The following is a 21,303-nucleotide window of genomic DNA, read 5'->3' as shown; positions in this document are numbered from 1 at the left end:
TTTTACAGCAATAACAGCAAATGATTATCGTTTTCATCACATGGACCAGCTTAATTCTCACGTGTCTGATTTTCCAAGATGTCCCATTTTGTACTGTAACTTTTAAGACAATCAAGTTTTCTCTGAGTGGGAGGTTGGCGTAATGTTAAGGTGCTTACCTTTGAAACACAAGGTGCAGGGTTTGATTCTGTCATGGGGTAATTGGCTAGGCTTAAAATGGCCTGCAAGGGAAGTTAGCCTAGTACTAACCTATAAACCTATGAACCTCAAGTTGTGCTGCTTTTGTCCCAGTTGGATGTTTGTGTTCCAAGCAAAACTAAATCCTGAATCAGTCTATATCATACCCCTACTGTGTCTCTGTGTGCATAGCTTAGTCGTTATAACAGTGTGAATAACCCTCAACATTGACCTTAGCTCTGCAGGTTTCCTACTTGATTTGCTACTAATATGATATGCCTGGAAAGCTCCTGCATGTAGTCACACTTACTGCCAAGCAGGACATGAAGAGCATGCTGAAAACCGCTTATTGTCTTTTCATTTATAAGAACTAAACTTTGTCTTGGTTGCTTACGTGTGACACAAAGTAAACAGGACTGAACATTTTGAGGCAGCTTCATGTCTTTTAAGAATATAAAATTAATGAGGATAAAACAAAGGCTACAGCCATAAATTATATACCCACACATGAATTGGTTCAGGGGACACACTAAGATTAAGTATTTAGGAGTATGGATTAAAAAAGTTATGGCAGCTAAGAATATGCGAGAACAGACTAAACAAAAGATAGTATAAAACCTGAGAAACTGGAAGATCTTATTTATGTATATGGATAGTAAGATACAAGCAACAAAAATGTTTTAGTCCCTTTAATTTTATATACGGCTTAGGCATGCTTTTATAATCCAAAGGAAAAGTTGTGCACAATAATTAATAACGAGTTGAAAGAATTTATCTGTGAGGAGAAGACAAAATTTAAGTGGGATAAGTTAATCTTTCCAACAAAGTTTAGAATTACCTGATTTCAAGAGATATGTTAGAGCTACACGTTTAAGGTTCACATACATAACACAAGCAGAATGCTATAATTCAAAATGGAAGGGGATGATGATGAAGTCAGAGGGGGGAGGGTTCAAGAAATAAAAAGAAAGTGGGATTTTGGTTGCAGATCCTTAAGGTGAATACTAACAGCCATACAGAACATTACAATCATAACGCATCAGAAAGAGTTCCAAGAACAAAGCCAAAACGAGAATGGAGGAAAAACGTTTTGCTAACAGAGATGACAAAGTAGGGTACAGAAAATATGCAAGAGGGGGCTGGAATTTACTGGAGAAAACTGGCAAAGGAACCAAGATATTGAGAGCAAATAACAAGAGACAGGAATAGAAACAGAGTGAAATAGAAATATAGTAGACTGCAGGCTAGAGATTGCCTTCCCTACTAGGAATTGATATAAGAGTATAGGCAAAGAGAAAGAGATAGGGGAATCTTAAGTGGAAAAACCTGATCTGGTGGAGTTTTTAGTCAAATCTAGAAAAAGAAGCTGGTATTAAAAAAGGATAAATAAACAGGGCATATAAAATACTGCATGATAACTATGGGAATCAATCAGAGGAGACTAGACAGGATTGGGAAGTGAGAATGGAAAATCAGTTTACAAGAGAACAATGGGAGGACATATGCACAGCTCCCAAGTATGCAACAAAGTCCAGAAGGTTTAGAAACTTTGCTTGGAAGTGTTTGCATAGGTATTTTTATACCCCAAGCTGACTTCAAAGAATTTTTCCTCAGGCAGACGGCAAACACTGGAGGTATGATGGGGAAGAAAGAGGTAACTGGGAACATAAATTTTACAAATCCCGTACATAGTACTCTGCCAAAAATATTGGGTGAGCAAGTGGCTGTAACTAAGGATATGATTTTTTGAGCTAGACCACATGATCTGAATTGCCTAGAAATAGTAAGATCTTATTAAGTTTAATTCGGTTGGCTGCCAAAAAGGTAATTACTAAAAAATGGAAATCAGAGTCTAAACCAACTGTATTTGAAGTATTGATTATTACAAAATAGATAAAAAAGTAGAGTTGTGTACACTTACCATAAATGTAGATGTTCGAGTGTATTCACTGTTGCAGTCATTACACTTGGGTTATCCTGCTGGCAGGCTACCCTCAGTCGGCCTAAATTCCAAAGACTAGGTCTGGCGTCGGTTGATGTTGCCTCTTCCCTGACGTCAGTGCGCCAGGGGTATAAAAAGATGCAGCCGACGCCATTTTCTTCAGTTTTTTTCTTGCCCCAGATGTCAGGTGCCCCCAAAAGGGTAGGCTAAAAATATGCCAATAAAACATGCATGCACCAAAATAGATAATACCTTCATCTACAAGCAAATATACCACATAGGTTGTATAGGTTAGACAAGAGCAGATACGTTGCAACAAAGATATGAGGGATGGTGGGTGGGTAACCTGGACTGCAACAGTGAATACACTCGAACATCTACATTTATGGTAAGTGTACACAACTGTACCATGTTCTTTGTGTTTCACTGTTGCAGTCATTAAACTTGGGTTGAATCCCAAAGCTAAGGTTGAGAGGCTAGAGCTAAATAGCATTAGGAGCGGCTATGAGGCCCTGCAGAACTGCAGTGGCAAAGCCTGCCCTGGAATTAGGGTAGAGTGGTAAATGATAGTGCTTTGGAAAGGTGTGCACTGAACTCCAGGTAGCAGCCTCTAAAATGTCTTTGGTTGGTACTCCACTGAGGAAAGCTGCTGAGGTGGCTGCTGCTCTGGTTGAATGTGGCCTAATGCCCTTAGGCACTGGCTTGCCATGTTGTGAATAGCAGAAACGAATGCAGTGGCCTATCCACTTTGAAATAGTCTGCTTTGAGATAGCCTTTCCTTGTGATCCTGCAGCATATGCCACCAGTAGTTACTCTGTCTTTCAGAAAGCTTTTGTTCTGTTCAAGTAGAAGCGTAGCTGTCTGTGCATGTCCAAAGAATGCAGAATTCTCTCCCCCTTATTCTGTGGGTTTGGATAAAAAGTAGGCAGGTGAATAGTTTGGTTAAGGGCCACAATGGACACTACCTTAGGCATAAATGTCAGGTTTGTCCTCAGAGAAACCCTGTCTGGATAAAAAATGATAAAAGGTTCCACAGCCATGAGTGCCTGTAGTTCTGAGACTCGTCTTGCAGAGGTTATTGCTAGGAGCAGAGTTGTTTTCCAAGATAAAAGCTTTAAATCAGCTGTAGCGGCTGGCTCAAAAGGAGGCAGGGTGAGTTCTTCCAAAACATAATTGAGGTCCCATGCAGGTATTGGTGATCTCCTCGGAGGCCTTATGTTTTTGGCTCCTCTGAGGTACTGCCTTAGTAAGGGATGAGAAAAGATTGGTGGCTCTGTATTGTAATGAGCCGAAATGGCAGAGGCATGAATTTTAATTGATGAAAAGGATAGGCCTTTGTCCAGCATCTCAGTTAAGTATTGCAAAATCTGTGGAATATTTGGTACTGCTGTGTCAATTCCTTGTCCCTGGTTCCAAGCATAGAATCTCTCCCATTTTCCAGCATAAGATTTTCTGGTACTAGGCCTTCTGGCCTCCAAAATGACATCCATTACAGCTTTAGTGAGAGGCGCGTTTTGTATCACTACATTATCCACCATGCTGCCAGATTTAAGGTCTTTAGTTGGCTGTGCAGGATCTGATTGTTTTGTTGGGATAATAGATGACGTATTTGAGGCAAGGTCCAAGCCGGGCATTGATACAAGTTCCTTAGGATTGGGTACCAGTGCTGGTGGGGCCAGTCTGGGGCAATCAGTATCATCTTTGGCTTCTCTTGTCTGACCTTTAGGAGTACCTTGGGGAGGAGAGTCAGTGGAGGAAAGACATATACTGCTACGTTTTTCCAGCTGAAAGATAGGGCATCCACTTTCCATGCTTGTCTGTGATAAGTCCTTGTGCACAATCTTTTTAGTTGGTAGTTGTGAGGAGAGGCAAATGGATCTATATCCGGGCATCCCCATTTCCTTGTTATCATAATGAAGACTTGTGGATCCAAGTTCCACTCGTGGGGATCCATGAGGTTTCTGCTTAGTTCGTCTGCCAGAGTATTTATCTTTCCTGGCAGGAATTGTGCCTGCAGATGTACTTGATAAGTCAATTCTGTATCCCACAAAGTCATGGCTAGTCTGCAAAGGGGGTAAGAATGAGTGCCTCCCTGCTTGTTTATATACCACATGACCATGGTGTTGTCTGTCTTTATCAGTAGTTGTCCCGGATGAAGTAGGTCCTTGAAGGCTGTCAGGGCATTCTGAACAGCTAGCCTCTCTTTTTGATTGATATGTAGATGCATTTGGTTTGCGGACCATGTGCCTTAAATACATCTTCCTGCCATGTGGGCACCCCAGGTATAATCTGATGCATCTGTTATTAGTGTTTGTCTGGCTGGGGGTAAAGTGAATGGCTGTCACTTGTTCTGGTGACAAGCCTTCGCCCACCAATGAAACTCCTGTTGCAGGCAGTGAATGAGGGTAATTATTGTTTCCAGGCTGTGGCAATGTTGAATCCAAACACTTTTAAGGTACCATTGAAGTTTCCTCATATGCAGTCTCGCATATGGAATTAGTAGAATGCAGGATGCCATGAAGCCCAAAGCCTGCAGAATTTTTCTTGCAGATAACTGGGCCTTTGTTATCAACAGGTTGAAATAAGTAGTCAGTTGCCTTTGTTTGTCTGGTGTGAGATAAACCATCCGGGCAGTTGTACTTAAGCTTGCACCCACGAATATTATCTCATGAGAGGGTACTAGTTTTGATTTCTTTTCATTGACTGTGTACACTAGGCCTGTTAGAAATCTCTTTACAAATGCTAGATGCTGTAGTAGAATGCCCTTGTTCTCTGCTTGAATGAGGCAGTCGTCCAAGTAAGGATATATTTATATTCCTCTTTGTCTGCAGAATGCAATTACTGGTGCCAGGCACTTTGTGAAGACCCTGGGCGCAGTAGATAAGCCAAAGGGCAGTGCAGAGAATTGGTAGTGCATTCAGCCAGCTTTAAATCTGAGGTATCTTCTGCATGTTTGTCTGATTGGGACATGCAGGTATGCCTCTTTTAGGTCTAAAGTCACAAGCCAAGCCTTCTTGCCCAGCATGGGCAGAAGCTGCTGTAGAGTCAACATTTTGAATTTTAGTGTATCCAGAAATGTGTTTAGAATAGATAGGTACAGTATTGGTCTCCAGGTCTTGTCCTTTCTTGGTACCAAAAACAGTCTTGAATAAAATCCTTGTCCCTGCTCTTGCTCTGGTACTTGTTGAATGGCCCTCATGTCCATGAGGGATGAGACTTGTTTTTGTGCCTCTGCCCATTGATATTTTGGCAGGTCTGGCCAACCGTATGTCCTTGGCAGGGTATGGAAGTGAAACTTGTAGCCTTGTGACACTATGTCTAGGACCCATTTGTCCTGGGTTATTATGTGCCAGTTTTGAGAAAAAAGTGCTAGTTTTTTTCCCCCTAAAGGTGCTGCGAGAAGATAAGTGCTTGGTGCAGGCAGGGGGAAGTCATTGGGACTGTTTCCTGTATGGCTGTGATTTGTCTTCTCCGCTTTTGAAGGTAGAAGCACCCCAATGTTTAGACCTGTATGAACCTTGGGGCTGGGATCTGCCTCTTGGGCATCTGTATCTGCCCCTTTGTGGTCTGTCTGACACTGGAAAGGACCAATTCTTTGTAGGCCAGTGTCTGCTAAATCTTGGAGGCTGAACCTGTAAAAAATCCTTAACCACTTGCATAGATTTAGCTTTGTCCTCCATTTTCTTTAACACCTCTTCTGCTTTAACACCAAACAAAGTATCATGCTGTAATGGGGCATCTAATAATTTTGCTTTGACATGATCAGGCAGACTTTGTTCTTATAACCAAGCATGCCTCCTGATGACAGAACCCGTAACAGCGGCTCTGCAGGAGGCCTCCAAAGAATCAAAACCACATTGCAAAGTATGCTTTCCAACTTGTTCAGCTGCATGCAATAAATCCTGCATTTCTTTGTTTTCTGCACATTCAGAATTTGTCAACATTTTCTGTTTAAGCAGTGGCATAATATACTGCTGATATTTGAGCATATGAAACTGACAATTTAAAGCCCTTATAGCCAAGGTAGCAGAAGTGTAAATCTTTTTTCCCCATCTGTACAATGCCCTAGAATCCCTGTCAGAGGGGGTAGGGTTTTTTGCAGCAGAAGCCTTGACCCCTTTGGGACCCTGAGAGATAGTTTCTGGGTCAGCAGCAGGGTTTTTGAAAAGGAATTTATGAGAGTCAGGAACCCTGTAGTACCTGTCCGGCTTAACAGGAGCTGGAGGTAAGGAGTCAGGGGTCAGACTGGACTCTAAAAATACATCAACAATGTCTAACACAGGTGGAATAGCTAGGGGCCTGTGTTGTGGTAGTAAAAGGAAGTCTCTGAGCCTCTTCTTAAATTCTGAAAAATCTTGGCTCTCCCAGTGGAAATGCTCCCTCATGGTATGCAAGGTTTCCCCAAAAGAGTAATCCTCAGGAGGAGAGGCTGAAGGGATAGATTCTTCAGCATCAGAATCCTCATAGGGAGGAAGAGAGTATTCCTGATCAGAAGAGGAATAAGATGCAATGGAAACCTGATCTGAAGATTCATATTCTGTCTCTTGCCTAGGCATTTTATCAGGTGGGGGATGGGAACCCCTGATCAAAGTAATTAAGTCTTCAGCCATTTTGAGCATCTGTTTTTTGGGCATGGAGGCCTGTCCATGAGGCTGTTGTACTTGTTTGTTTGTCTTTAAGGGTGCTTTAGTCTTTCTCTTTGAAGCTGAAGTCGTTTTAATGTATAATTGAGTTGGTCTGAAAACACCCTCAGAAGCCGATGCCTGCTCAGCGGCTCCAGACCCATCTGAGGGAATAGTCTCCAAAGGTCCAATACCTTGAGCTTCCAGCGGCCTAGGCAACTCCATGTGGGAGTCGGTAGTGGCTTGCGGGTCTAAAGTAGAGGGTGTCAGGGGCTGCGAAGGTGCTTCACTGAGAACTGGCGAACCGGCGACTGGCTTAGAAGAAGCCTCGTCGTTGGTTTTGGACCTTGGATGGCTGTCTTTTTCTTTGCATTTCTTGTGAATTCCGGTAGTCGGATGGCTATCCAACGACATCATATAATTAAATCTTCTGCCAAAATAGTGTAATGCAAAATCGTACCGATGCTTAATAGTACGTTGGTTAAATCTAGCACAAAACCAACAACTAGCAAAGTCGTGGTCAGGACCTAGGCAAGGAATACAGTAAGAATGAAAGTCCTTATGAGGTATTTGCTTCCCACAAGAAATACAATTAGCAACTTTTTCTGACATCGGTCTGGAGCAAGAAAAAAAGTTTCCCCAATGGGGTACTTAGCTTTTAATGAAGACTTCGGATCTGAAATTCGAACACGAAAATCTCAGGAGTCGGCCGACCGGCACTTGTGAACTGCTTATGCTTCGGGCACTGCGCGGCAAGAAAGACTGAAGAAAATGGCGTCGGCTGCATCTTTTATACCCCTGGCGCACTGACGTCAGGGAAGAGGCAACAGAAACTGACGCCGGACCTAATCTTTGGAATTCACGCCGACTGAGGGTAGCCTGCCAGCAGGATAACCCAAGTGTAATGACTGCAACAGTGAAACACGAAGAACATCTGGAAGAAGGATTTTTAGAAAACAGAAAGAGCAAATTACAAAGAAATTAATGAAAATTATGAGAATGACGTATTTAGAATAATGTTCAGGAGGAGAAGTGTGATTTAAGGTCAGCAGGAATTCTGCAATTTATATAATGTTGGACTGATGATAATTACAAAGAAAGACAAGATATGTGATGCATAATGTATATACACAGAAAAATATTACATGGTTTGTTTTCTTTTCTGATAATGTATGTTTGTCTATGTCTTAAGTGATAATTTAATAAAGGTGTTTAAAATATATACATAGGATTTTCCCTTAAAACTGTTTTACAGTAACCACATCTCTCACAGCTCATATTAGGACTTCTTCTGATTTAAGTTAGGATATCTTCTCTGGCTTTCACTTGAATGTGTATAAATTTATGTGGAACCTCATTGTTAATTTAAAACATTTTATCTTCATTTACAACTTCTAATAAACAAAACATGACAACTCACTGTGAGCTATCACACTGGTGAATCATTTGCATGTAAGCTGGATGAGAACATGACAGGCCAATTGCTTGTAACAGAGAATGCTTTAGTAATATGGACATCACTGAAAACTACAGATGTAGAACATCAAATTTTCTGTCATCCTGACAGAAAATAGCTCAGTAACTATAGTCAATATTCTTCTCTCTTTTTTTTTTTTTTTTTTAAGAGAAAGACAACGTGACCCCAGGTGGTCAGACAAGCAATCATCATATACAGAAAAAAAATATATAATAAATAAATTAAAAAGACAAAAGCAAATTTTATTAAGGAGGAAAGTAAATCCAGAAAGCAGAATGGTTGTCATAGTACTATGTCTTCACGCATTTAAGCTTATGTGTTTGTTGTTTGGTATAATGTACTGATTTTGGCTTTCCCTTGAATGTTCTTGTACCCCCTTATGCTACTAATACAAATTTAGGAAATAAGGTTGTAGTGCCTGATGAAATTCTAAAGGTCATAATAATGTTCATCAAAAAAACAACTGAAAGTGGAGGGGGAGTAAATATACTATATTCAAGGTACAACAAAATCAGTATTAGTAAAGGAGATAGTGGTGAAGCCCCCACTCCAAAAAATGTGCTTTTAATGCATAACTACATGTCTTGGCATTTATTGTAGTTTAATTGTAGTTTATTTTTTGAAGTGTCAAAAGTTTCAGGATTAAGTCTTGCACTTCTGAGAAAGAAAAAAAAAAAGATAATTTTACTGTGAAGCAGATGCAAAAGGAGCGGTGCAAAGGAAAATAAAAGTAAAAGCAAAGTAGTTATATGATTTTACAATATTTTAATATATGCAAAGTTGGCACATGCTATGATCTGTTATTTGTAGTAATAAATGGTTAGAGCTCATCATTATACTGTATTTATACAGCTAACAACAGGCAAATACTAAAAGATTAACTACAACAATCTGCACTGTTCTAAAAACTATATATATATATATATATATATATATATATATATATATATATATATATACACACACACATACATACATGTGTGTTTACATCTGTAAATATACACACGTAATGCATATTTATTTATGTGTATAGTATTTAATGTGTTCCGTTTCATCTACCATGAATGTAGTATCCCACAGCCCTGTGCTGATTAGTATGCCTTACTTAATTGGGTGCCCCTGATTTTCTATAGTTGTCCAGATTTTCAAGGACCTCTGTCCCTCATTTTCACAAATAAAAAACACAAGTAATCCACAGGGCTCGAGTGAAGTCTGGTATCTAACCTGTGACCCAGATGTTGACAGGACTAAGAAGGAACAGAGTACAAAGGATTAGTCCAGATGAAATCACTTTAGATAGCAGATCTAGGAGACTTTCTCTCTGATACCCTTCGTGTGAAGGAATAAAGACACCTTGTTGAAGCTTCCAGTAGTTTATTTGGTTAAGTAGGTAGATGGACGAGTGTTCTTGTTCCTAATACATTACATTCAATAGTTCAGTTATTTAAAGGCATTTACAGACAATGGTGGGAGAGTTCATGGGAGCTGACAGGAGGCAAATCTGGGAGATGGAAAAACAAGGAGCCAATCCCAAAGCTTAGAGGTTAGTCCCTTATTTGAATATTCCTGCAAGACCTACGAGGGTTTACCAGCTGAGTAGCCTGTGGAACCTCATTGTTAATTTAAAAAGTTTTATTTTCATTTACAACTTCTAACAAACAAAACATGACAACACACTGTGAGCTACAACTATAGAACTACATTTAAGAAAACATTTTCACCTGAGCTTCATCAGGTCCATCTAATAGAGTGGTTTACACTTTGATCATTGAAAATATCTGCTTTTACAAGGCTGTCATTAGACATTATTAATCTGTTTTGTAACACATGTAAAATGAGAGACTGTGTATGCATCAGTGGGGCTCATATCCCTTGGAGCCAAGTATGAAAACTATATTACAGTACTTTTTCCACTCTATTACATGTAATACGACAGGCTGTGCCCACTTTTATGGGGCTCATTACCTCCTTAAAGCTATTCTAGTTGATTCCCGACCAGGGAAACAGCATACAGTAGAAAACAATTCACAGTGTTCATTTTTTACAGAGCTCGTGAATGTGTACAAGTAGGAGGGGAAAAAGTAAGTAAACTGAGACCTCAGAACCTTTTGTGGGCTTTCTGTGCCCATGGAAAAAAAACAGCAAGTTTTGAACTGCAGAGTATACAGATACTTTTAATAAACATAAGAATCTCAGATCTTCTTTGAACATAGGCAAATTGTGTCCATGCTGTAAAGAATATAGCAGTGTGGAGTGCTGCCCTGGAACAACAATTTTCATTGTACTGCAGATTACAAAAATTTTCTTAAATACAGGCCCAGTGGCTACAGTATCCATACCTGGTTGATGTGGGGTAGCTACACTGAGAGGTGGAATGTTCTTGGTCCCAGAGCACGGTTTTATGGTACTCCAGTCTGGGGTCTTCACTGTCAAGCTTCTTCCTGAGTCTGGGAGTTACTGAACGCTGTTCTGTTCAGATTCTTCATCTCCAGGTTCCAGGTGGAGAAGTTAGGGCTCTTCCTTTCAGATTCTTCCTCTCTTCAGTTTCCAAGCGGTGAAGTTACTGCAAAAGAGGTCTAGATACCTCTGTACCTGACTTGATAAAGCTGGAAACCAGGAGGGATCAGGTGGAAGGGCAGTTAACCAATCTTCTGAGAGAGGGGGTGGTGCCATGGGGCCAGAGGTGGGATTAGATGATGTAAGAGGCTGATGTAATCAGTATGGGAGTGTGCTGTCAATCAAACTGGGAGACTAGAGTTTGGCCACGTTTTCTCACTTTTAGCACGTACTGCTCAAAAATGGGAACCTAGTGTAGCTTTAAGGAGATAATGAGCCTCGTAAAAGTGTGCACAGACTCTCATATTACATGTGATTGACTGGAAAAAGTTCTGTAATAAAGCTTTCATACTTGGCTCAAGGAATATGAGCCCACTGATGCAGACACAGCCTCTCATTTTACATGCGTTACAAAACAGACTAATAAAGGCTGGTTATAGCCTGGTAAAAGCAGGCATTTTCAATGACCAAAGTGTAAGCCACACTATTAAATGGACCTGATGAAGCTCAGGTGAAAGTGTTTTCTTAAACATAGTTCTATAGTCGTAGCTAACGGTGTGTTGTCATGTTTTGTTTGTTAAAAGTTAAAAATTTAAATAACACTTTTTAACTAAGCCCAAATTTGCGCTTGTTTCCCACATTTCCAGTAACTAGTCTAGTCCAGATACAGATTTGCTGTATCCAGGGCTGTTTGTAAGCTTCTGACAGGTGCCAAAGTCAGCTCTTCAAATTTTCCCTTAGATCTGCTAGTTTTACTAGCTTATTAGTCTAGCACTTTACCACACCAGACTTCTTGTAGCAATGATTGTAGTGCACAAACGTGCTACCAGCACTAAATGTTCTACAAGGAAACAGCTCCATTAGTTATTATTAATTCCCACCCCTCCAGGCATATCCAAAGGTCAGCTCCCTGTACTTTCTCCTATTAACCTGGTGAAATTTGGCATCCTGAGGCAATGTAGCAATTGCCTCATCCAACAACCTCCTCTTACCTCCCAACATTCAAACTTGTGAGAGATGCACTTATACATCCAAACTGGAAGCCACGTATTCTCCAGCCAAGACCGGAATAGCTGGTCAAGAGGAGAGGGTCAATGCTTGCACCACACCACATGGAACATATAGCCCTCCAGAACACACACCAGCAACTGCCTTCACATAAAAACACAAACCACGCACCCACCTTTGCGGAGGCTTTCAATAAAAATCTAACCAAACAGCAGAGACCTCCAAGGCAGAAATGCACTCAACCACCACAACACAACACAAAGCATCAGAGACTATCCATGTGCAACTAACAGTGGGTAAAACTGCCTTCCAGTTTATAGCCTGTTACAGACCACCCTCCCAAACCCATGAACCCCACTCGGCCTTCCTGAGAACACTGGAAAATATGAAGGTCTCTCCAAACACCATTATATTGGGTGACTTCAACTACCCAACCATAGACTGGGAGCATTATTCTAGCTCCAACACCCTAGCCCAAAGGTTCCTAGAATTTATAAACTCAAATGCTATGGAACAACTTGTTACCACTCCCACAAGAGGTGAAAACATACTGGACCTGATCATCACCAACATGGGGACTCTATGCTCCAGACCAGAAGTGTATCCCTCACTGGTAAGATCAGACCATAAACTAATCTCACTGGATATTCACATCCCGACCCCACCCCATGCCCAGAAAACCACAGTGAAAAACTTCTCTAAAGCAAATTTCACACTCCTCAAAACCGAGGTGGAATCCTTCAGAGCCCCCGGGCCTGTGGATAATACGGCCCAGACCACAAAATCCTTTATAAACGCATTCTATGAACACCTTCGGGAATGCATAGATCATGCAATCCCAAATAAAACCAAGACCCAATCCTCCAAAGGCAGATGTCCTGTCTGGTGGTCCCCAGCCATAAACAAACTATACAATAGAAGGAGGAAGCTACTACATGACAGAGCAAAATCCCAAAAAGGGAAGGCATCTCTGATCAGTATTAGCAAAAAACTACGGGCACTCATAAAATAGTCTAAGGCTAGCTTCGAGAGAAAAATTGCACAGGAAACTAAGGATAATCACAAGGCTTTCTTTAGTTATGTTAGGAACCTGGGTGGGAATTCCCAGATATGCTCAGAATTAGTCCAAAATGACAAAAAATACACCAAACCCACAGACATTGCCAACATCCTAGCTGACAGGTTCAGCGCAAACTTCTCCCCCCCCCACACCAAAAGGGCTAATATCTATCCCAGCAGAGTGCTGCCCCCCTGACATCTCAGATGCTCAGGTAAGAGCTGCCCTCTCCAAAGCAAGAAACACAGCATCAATGGGACCAGACGGTGTCCCGGCTGCCCTACATGAACTCCAAGAAGAGCTAAACCTAAACCTAAAACTACTGTTCAATCTCAGCCTTACTACAGGATATGTACCCAAAGAGTGGCATACAGCAACAGTGGTCCCTCTCCACAAAGGTGGTGCCTCAACGGATCCAGGAAACTATCGCCCCATAAGTCTCACTAGCTTGGTCTGCAAAGCTATGGAAAGGATCATCACGGACCTTATAAATAAAGATATTGGGGACCTACAGACACTGGATCCTACCCAGTACGGCTTTGTTAAGGGCAGATCCTGCCTCTTAAACCTGGTCGATTTCTTTGAAACATTCACCAAGGCCATTGACAAGGGGAAGGTGGTCCACACAGCCTACCTGGACCTCGCAAAAGCCTTCGGTACAATATCCCACTTGGGCATTATAGATAAGCTCACCAGCTTAAATATAAACCCCTATGTCACTAGATGGGTTGCAAACTGGCTCAAGGACAGAACCCACATGGTTAAAATAGCTGGAGCCATGTCAGACTCCAAACCAGTTACAAGTGGCATCCCACAAGGCTCAGTCTTGGGACCTTTCTTGTTCGGTATATATTTCTCGGAGGTACAGGCCAACATGGAAGGACTGTGGCTGACCAAGTTCGCAGATGACTGCAAACTGGGCGCCATAATAGACTCTCCAGCCGACACAAGCATCCTCTAAAAGGGCCTCATAGAAACAGACAACTGGTGCCAGAGCCATGGCCTCAAGCTAAATGCCAAAAAGTGTATAGTCATCCCCTTTGGCAAAAACAAAGTGCCCACAAATTACCACATAGGTGGTAATCCATTAAGTACAGAAGAAGTAATTAGGGATCTGGGGACCCAAGTTGATAGCAATCTCTCATTTGACAACCACGTGGCCAAAGTGGTTAGAAAAACATTTTATATAGCCCACCTAATCATGAAGGGATTCACATCTAGATCAGGGGAGGTCATCGTGCCTCTTTATTCATCCCTCATCAGGCCCATAATTGAGTACAATGCCCCTTTTGGGATGTACCTTACCAGACACCTGCAGCAACTGGAAAGACCCCAAAAGTACCTCACCAAGAGGATCAAGGGGCTCAAACAGATGCCGTATGCTGCCCGGTTAAAGAAACTCCAGCTCTACTTAGTGGCATACCGCCTGCTCAGAGGCGATCTGTGCCTGATGTATAAAGCCATGTCCAACCCGGAATTAATGGACATGCTGCACCTCAGAAAATCCAAATCCCATCGAGCTACGCGCTCGAGGGACTTAAAACTCAGCACTGAAATATACAGGACATGCTGGAGGGACAGATTCATAACCCAGAGGCTCCCTTCACTCTGGAATAAAATCCCATCCAGTTTAGGCAGAGTCCCTCATTGACTCTCTTCAAGAGGAATCTTGATGAGTGGATGGGAGATCGTAGGTTTACCCCGGGTATCACTTCTGTGTCACTGTTAGACAGAGGCACAGTATACTAACCTCGAAAAAGGGCATAGCAAAATTAATTTAAAATGGGTGGCGAAAGCCATACACACTCTGGCTAGGCTTATAAATGCCCTAGGGCAGATAGCCTAGTATGAACCTATGAACAGTAATCACAAGACACATAACTCTCCTAAACAGTGTGCCACTCAACCAAAGCCCCTAAGGCAAAACAGCATGACCAACACAACAGTCATTGGTGACTCCATAGTGAGGCATACTGATGTCCCACTCACTAGGTTGAATAAGGAGAAAGTAACAGTCAGGTTCCAGGATCTGCCACATAACGCACTCACTCAGGTCTCTCAACAACAGCTACAAGTATGACTTTGTCATTGTACATGTGGGTGTGAATGACCTGAGATGTACCTCCCTGGACTACATGAAAAGAGACATGGAGGAGCTCTCGGATTATGTAACCAAGGCGGGTATGACCCTAGCCCTGAGCAGCATCCTACCATTATCCAGAATGATACAACAGTACAAGCAGAAAATTATTGATTTCAACAACTGGCTAAGTTTCTGGTGTCATTCTAAGGGGAAAAGCAGGAAAAGGCTCCAAAAAATAAACCACTTGTAAATGTAGAAATATGTCCAGTAGTCCAAGAAACCAAAACAAATAAAAGTTTATTGCATAAGCGCTTTCATCCTTCCAGTAAGAACTTCATCAGATGATACAACTAAAACTAATCTCATATGCTTTTATATATGCCAACAATGTCACTAATAGTTTAATTACCAAGATACCCCCTTTTTTTTTTACACACTACAATTAAAATAATACCTAGACAATGAATACCTAACAAAATGTAGAAAATAATATATATCAACCAAGTTTCATAAAATACATGTGCATTATGCAAGGCCAAGTATACAGCTTCTATGGGATCTGACAATAGCCCTGGATGTGTTCTACATGAACTACAGAGTGAACTGGCACATTACCTGTGTGCCCTGTTCAATCACAGCCTCACTCAGGCTTTGTCCCTACCGAATAGTGCACTGCTATAGTCATCGCTCTCCACAAAGGAGGAGCAACTACAGATCCTGGGAACTATTGCCCCATTAGACTGAGAAGTCTGATATGCAAAGCTATCTCCAAACTCTGGATCCCACACAGTTTGGTTTTGTGAAGGGTAGATCATGTCTGCTCAACTTGGTCGACTTCTTTGAGTCAGTCACCAGAGCTGTGGATGAAGGCAAGGTGGTTCATACAGCCTCCCTTGATCTGGCCAAGGCCTTTGATACCATTCCCCACTCAGGAATCATAGAAAAACTCACTAAGCTAGGCATCAACGCTATATCACTAGATGGGTTGCAAACTGGCTCACAGACAAAATCCACAGTGTGAAAGTAGCTGGCTCCAAGTCACACTGCCGACCAGTCGCAAGTGGAGTCCCACAGGAATCGGTTCTGGGTCCTCTCCTTTTTGGTATCTACTTCACTGAAGTCCAGGCCAACACAAAGGGACTCTGGCTGACAAAGTTCACAGACGTTTGCAAGTTGGGAGCCATTATTAACTCCCCAAGTGATGTTGACATTCTACAGACAGGCCTCACTGAGACCAACGACTTCTGTCAGAAACATGGCCTTAAGCTCAATGGCAAAAAATGTGTTGTCAGCCAGTTCCTATGAATTACCACATCAATGGTAGTCCACTGAACACAGAAAGCGTTATAAGGGATCTGGGAACACAGGTCGACAGTAACCTCTCTTTTGACCACCACATTGCCACTGTGGTCAGAAAGTCCTTCTATGCGGCACATCTCATTACTAAGGGTTTTGCATCCAGGAAAAAAGAGGTCAATGTCTCCCTCTACTCTTTCCTCATTAGGCTAGTCATCAAGTATAATGCCCCATTTGGCACGTACCTCACTAAACACCTGCAATTGGAGAGGCTACAAAAGTACCTCACAAAGAGTATCCTAATCCTTAAACACTTGTCCTATATGGACAGACTCAAAAAACTCCAACTATTCTCTATCTTACATCGCCTACTTAGAGGCAATCTCTGCTTGACTTACAAAGCCATGTCTGACCCAGTTCTGTTAGAAATGCTACATCTAAAGAAATCCCAATTCCTCCGCACCACATGCTCCAGACACCTCAACCTCATTACCACAATCAACAGAACGTGCTGGAGGGACAGGTTCATAACCCAGAGACTGCCTATGCTATGGAACAGACTTCTCATACATGTCAAACAGAGCACCTCACTGGCCCTCTTCAACAGAAATCTTGATGAGTGGATTGGAAATAGAAAATTCACCATGAGGATCACTCCAGTGGCTCTACTCGACAGAGGCACTGGGAACTAAGGTCGAGTGACATGATGCCAGGGTAATCCTATGGGCTAGGCTTGTAAAGGCTCCAGGGCAATTAGCCTACTACACACCTATGAATGAGGTTCCACAGGCTACTGAGCTGGTAAACCCTCACAGGTATTTCAGAAATATTCAAATAAGGGACTAACCTCTAAGCTTTGGGACTGGCTCCTTGTTTTTCCATCTCCCAGACTTGCCTCCAGCCATCTCCCATGGACCCTTCCATCATTGAGTGTAACTGCCTTTAAATAACTGACCTGTTGAATGTAATGTATTAGAACAAGAACACTCTTCCATCTACATAATTAACTGAATAAACTACTAGAAACTTCAACAAGGTGTCTTTATTCCTCCCACAGGAAGGGTATCCGAGAGACAGTCTCCCCTAGATCTGCTAGCTAAAGTGATTTTATCTAGACTAATCCTTTACACTCTGTTTAGTGATTTTCACAACTAAAGGATGAGAAGCATGTCTACCAGATTTCAGTAACAAAAGATATTCACTGCAAAAACTGGAAAGTCACTTTTGCCAAATTCTTGAAAACAAACATCACTGTAGCCCCCCCCCCCCCCCGAGAAAGTGAAACTGGATAATATAGTCAGTCTAAGAATCCCACATCTCAAGCTATAACAAAATACTACATTTTTTGTTCTACTTGTATATGCCTCTGGTTATTCCTTTTACAAACAGTTTATACAGGGCATAAGCAGTACAAAGAACTAATCTGTGTATAATGAACACATCCTAATAAATTGTAATTCATACGTCACAGTTTCAGTGTGGGATGATGAGACTACGAGGATTTTAACTTACCTAAGTCACTGTTCTTTGTGATGGCAGCTGCTGCCCTGGCCCGAGGTCCCTGCTGTGTAAAGTGGTATCCAAACTTAGTGATGGTTGTGTTTTCTTCCAGCATTTTGGCAATTTCCATTTCCACAGTGGTGCCCAGCTGTTGCCGCTGTTGTAACACAGAAACATAAAATTCAGAACCTGCAGCCATACGTTTCACATATCATTTGCAGTGAAAATGAAAACAGCTGTAATGCTAAAAAGAATATTGTCAGACAAACAAAACTGTAAACACATCTCTTTGTAAAAGATTCAGTAGGCTGAGAGTGCCAATACCTGCAATTTTAAGAGAAGACTACTTAAAACAGATGTCACAGACTGCTGGTATCATCTTTGCAACCTCTTATGAAGACGAGATTTTCTTCCATAAAATATGTAAAAAGTTGTATAAATATACCATTCAACATTCAGCTCTCCACTATATGTTTATTGGTGTTGGCAAAATTGTCAGAAATACTGATTACAAAAACAACTGACTGAAAAAGCTTACCTACTTCCCACCCACTTCACTGTACTTACAACTTTTGTAATGGAGCTTTTCTCCTCAGGTCTCTGCCGAAAAAGGGCATTCTGCCCAGTCAGACTAACCAGGTTAACAAATGTCAAATAAATACATAAATAAACTGTTAAATGACAAAGAAACTAAAGTGGATTCTTATGCTTGGAGCCCTATTCAAACCAGAACGAAATGAATATTTGTGATAATTTTGTTAACTGACTTTTTTCATATTTTCTGTAAAAATATAGGTTTATGCTCTGCTGATCATTGTAATACAGTAATGTATACACACATTTTTTTTAGAAAAATTCACAGTAATTTGAAAGTAAATGAAAAAAAATTACCTTTTTCTGTTCAACATAGTTTTCTACCACTAGGTGGTGCATATAGTTTAAAACGTGTATAACAGAGAGCAGGACTTTCTTTACTCTTTCCTTGGGACTAAAGTAATTTCTACCATATTAATTCTGAATTAATTTGATTTTGACTGTGTTGGCAGTAATATATTTTGCATTATTTAGCATTTTTCACTAATATTTTCTATGGTTTAAGTGCATACCTCGGCAATATTTTTTATGTTACTTCTTTTGCGTGCATTTCGACACAAGATGTTATGCTATTTGTTTACTTTTTGGTACTGATAAGGACATTTTACCTTTGAAACCAGTTTACAAGTTCAGTCTTTTATGTTTCAAGAACACATTACTGCCATCTACGCTACAGGGGTCTTCTGATTCTGTATGCTCTACTGCTGGAACTTTGTTTTGGTTTGGATGAATGTTGGAATTCCCTGCATGAAGCGCAAGTAGAAGGCATCCTAGAGGTTGGAATTCAAGTGCTAAGCATAGATGGAAAATAGTGAAGGTGAAAGACTGTGGATTGTGCAGGATTTATGTAAGACTGTACACCCAATAATATAAGAATAACAAAGTTTAAACTCTCCACTTAAAGAAATCCCTGCAAGTCTTCAGTTGTTAAATATGTAGACTAAGGGTGAACAGTGATCACTGGCTTACACCATATGTCACACAATGTTGGACAGAAAAGACCCTTTGACTTAGCTCTGTTGCACTTGGAGCTGAGTATCTGCTAAACTCTGGAGGTCCAGCTGGTATGAATCTCTACCATCACATCAAAACACTGGTATGAAATTCTTCCAGTTACAAGAATCTGAGGTTACAAGGAGCTATGGTTTAACTCGGGACAAAGACACCAGGCTTACAGTTAGGTTACTAATGTGCAAATGAATCAATTCTCACATTAGGGATGGTTTCAGAAATAGGATAAAACTCTTAAGGATTGAAAAAAAATGTGAAATAAAAATCACCTTTTTTGGGTAGATGACAGTGCTTAGCTGAGATTATGGATAGAACTGTGGCCTGCACTTGAAGCATGGCTGGATTTACTTTGATCATGTGACATGTACCCCCCATTTATATAGCTATACCTTGTAAAAGTGGTCTTCCTTCCAGAAAACAGAACCAACTGAAAACAAAATTGCTGTGTTTACATACACAGTTTTAGAAATGGTAACACAAATTGCAAACAGCCTTTTAAACCACTAGCTAAAAACATTCTTCAGTTTACATGTAAAAGTGACAAGTGATATCTGCTGCCTGTGGTTGCTACTCTTACTGAAGCCACTTAAGGTAACGGTTAACAAAATGAGGATAAGTGTGAAATCTACAGACCTTAAGAATAAATGGGAGATCTATAATAAAGTGATACAGAAGTCTACAATTAGTTTACAGAATGCTAAATTCTCCCTTTGTCCTTTCACTGACGGCAGTAAAAAAAATGGAAAGAAAAACATAACATACTTGAAAATGCATAATCTATGTTATCAAAGGTACTAAAAATGCACAGCATGAAAATTACATAATAGCTTTTTTGTGTCATTCATGGTGTGATTTCTTATTAAGTGATGGCCTCTGCTGTCTGTTACACAATACCAAGAAATACATATCAATGGCTGTTGCCAAATAGGTGGATGACAGACCGTATGGAGATGGCCTAGGACATGGATGTTACTACAGTACATTACAAGCTAGACAGTCATATTTACAAAACTTCCCCCAGGCCATCAAGATGTACGTGCAGACAATGCTAGGACAACATTAACACAATTAGTATAGGGAGAAGGACACAGTTTAAAAAAAGCCTTTACAATTAAAGTACAGTTGTGTACACTTACCATAAATGTAGATGTTCGAGTGCAGTCATTACATTATGTAATCCTGCTGGCAGGTTGCCCTAAGTCGGCCTGAATTCAAAAGTCCTGGGTCCTGCATCGGTCGCTGTCGCCCCCTTCCCTGACGTCAGGTCGTCAGGGGTATAAAAGATGCGGCCGACGCCATTTTCTTTAGTTTTTCTTGCCCCAGATGTTAGGTGCCCCCTAAAAGGGTAGCCAAAATTTAGATATATATAATTACATGCACCAATATAAACTTTAACTTCATCTACAAGCAAATACACCACATAGGTTGTATAAATCAGAGAAGGAAAGATAGATTCCATCAGAAGAAAAGGGGGATGGCGGCTGGGTAACCTGGACTGCAACAGTGAATACACTCAAACATCTACATTTATGGTAAGTGTACACAACTGTACTATGTTCTTCGTGTTTCACTGTTGCAATCATTACATTTGGGTAGAGTCCCAAAGCTAAGGTTGGGAGGCTGGAGCTAAACAGCATTAGGAGCGGCTAAGAGGCCCTGCAGAACTGCAGTGGCAAAGCCTGCCCTGGATTTAGAGTAGAATGGCAGATGATAGTGCTTTGTAAAGGTGTGCATTAAACTCCAAGTAGCAGCCTCTAAAATGTCCTTGGTTGGTACTCCCCTGAAAAAGGCTGCTGAAGTGGCTGCAGCTCTGGTTGAATGTGGCCTAATGCCCTTAGGCACTGGCTTGCCATGGTGTAAGTAGAAGAAACGAATGCAGTGGCCTATCCACTTTGGAATAGTCTGCTTTGAGATAGCCTTTCCTTGTGATCCTGCAGCATACACCACTAGTAATTGCTCTGTGTTTGGAAAACTTTGGTT

At 41.1% G+C, this 21,303-nt stretch overlaps 1 protein-coding gene across 2 annotated transcripts in view; it reads right to left on the bottom strand.

Moving 5' to 3' along the window:
- Positions 1–21,303, bottom strand: part of LOC122806810 (tropomodulin-2-like) — a 922,231-nt gene that overhangs the window by 22,367 nt on the left and 878,561 nt on the right. For both annotated transcript variants that reach the window (XM_044077540.1, XM_044077541.1), the window contains exon 9: positions 17,731–17,875. In XM_044077540.1, the coding sequence (XP_043933475.1) occupies positions 17,731–17,875 (145 nt within the window). The remainder of the gene's footprint in view (positions 1–17,730; positions 17,876–21,303) is intronic.

This window comes from Protopterus annectens, chromosome 7.part0 (genome assembly GCF_019279795.1).
Source record: "Protopterus annectens isolate FY-2018-M chromosome 7.part0, PAN1.0, whole genome shotgun sequence".
In the NCBI taxonomy this organism is placed as follows: Eukaryota; Metazoa; Chordata; order Ceratodontiformes; family Protopteridae; genus Protopterus; species Protopterus annectens.
Note: the sequence above shows the minus strand (reverse complement) of the source record. Positions and strands in the feature narration are given on the sequence as shown.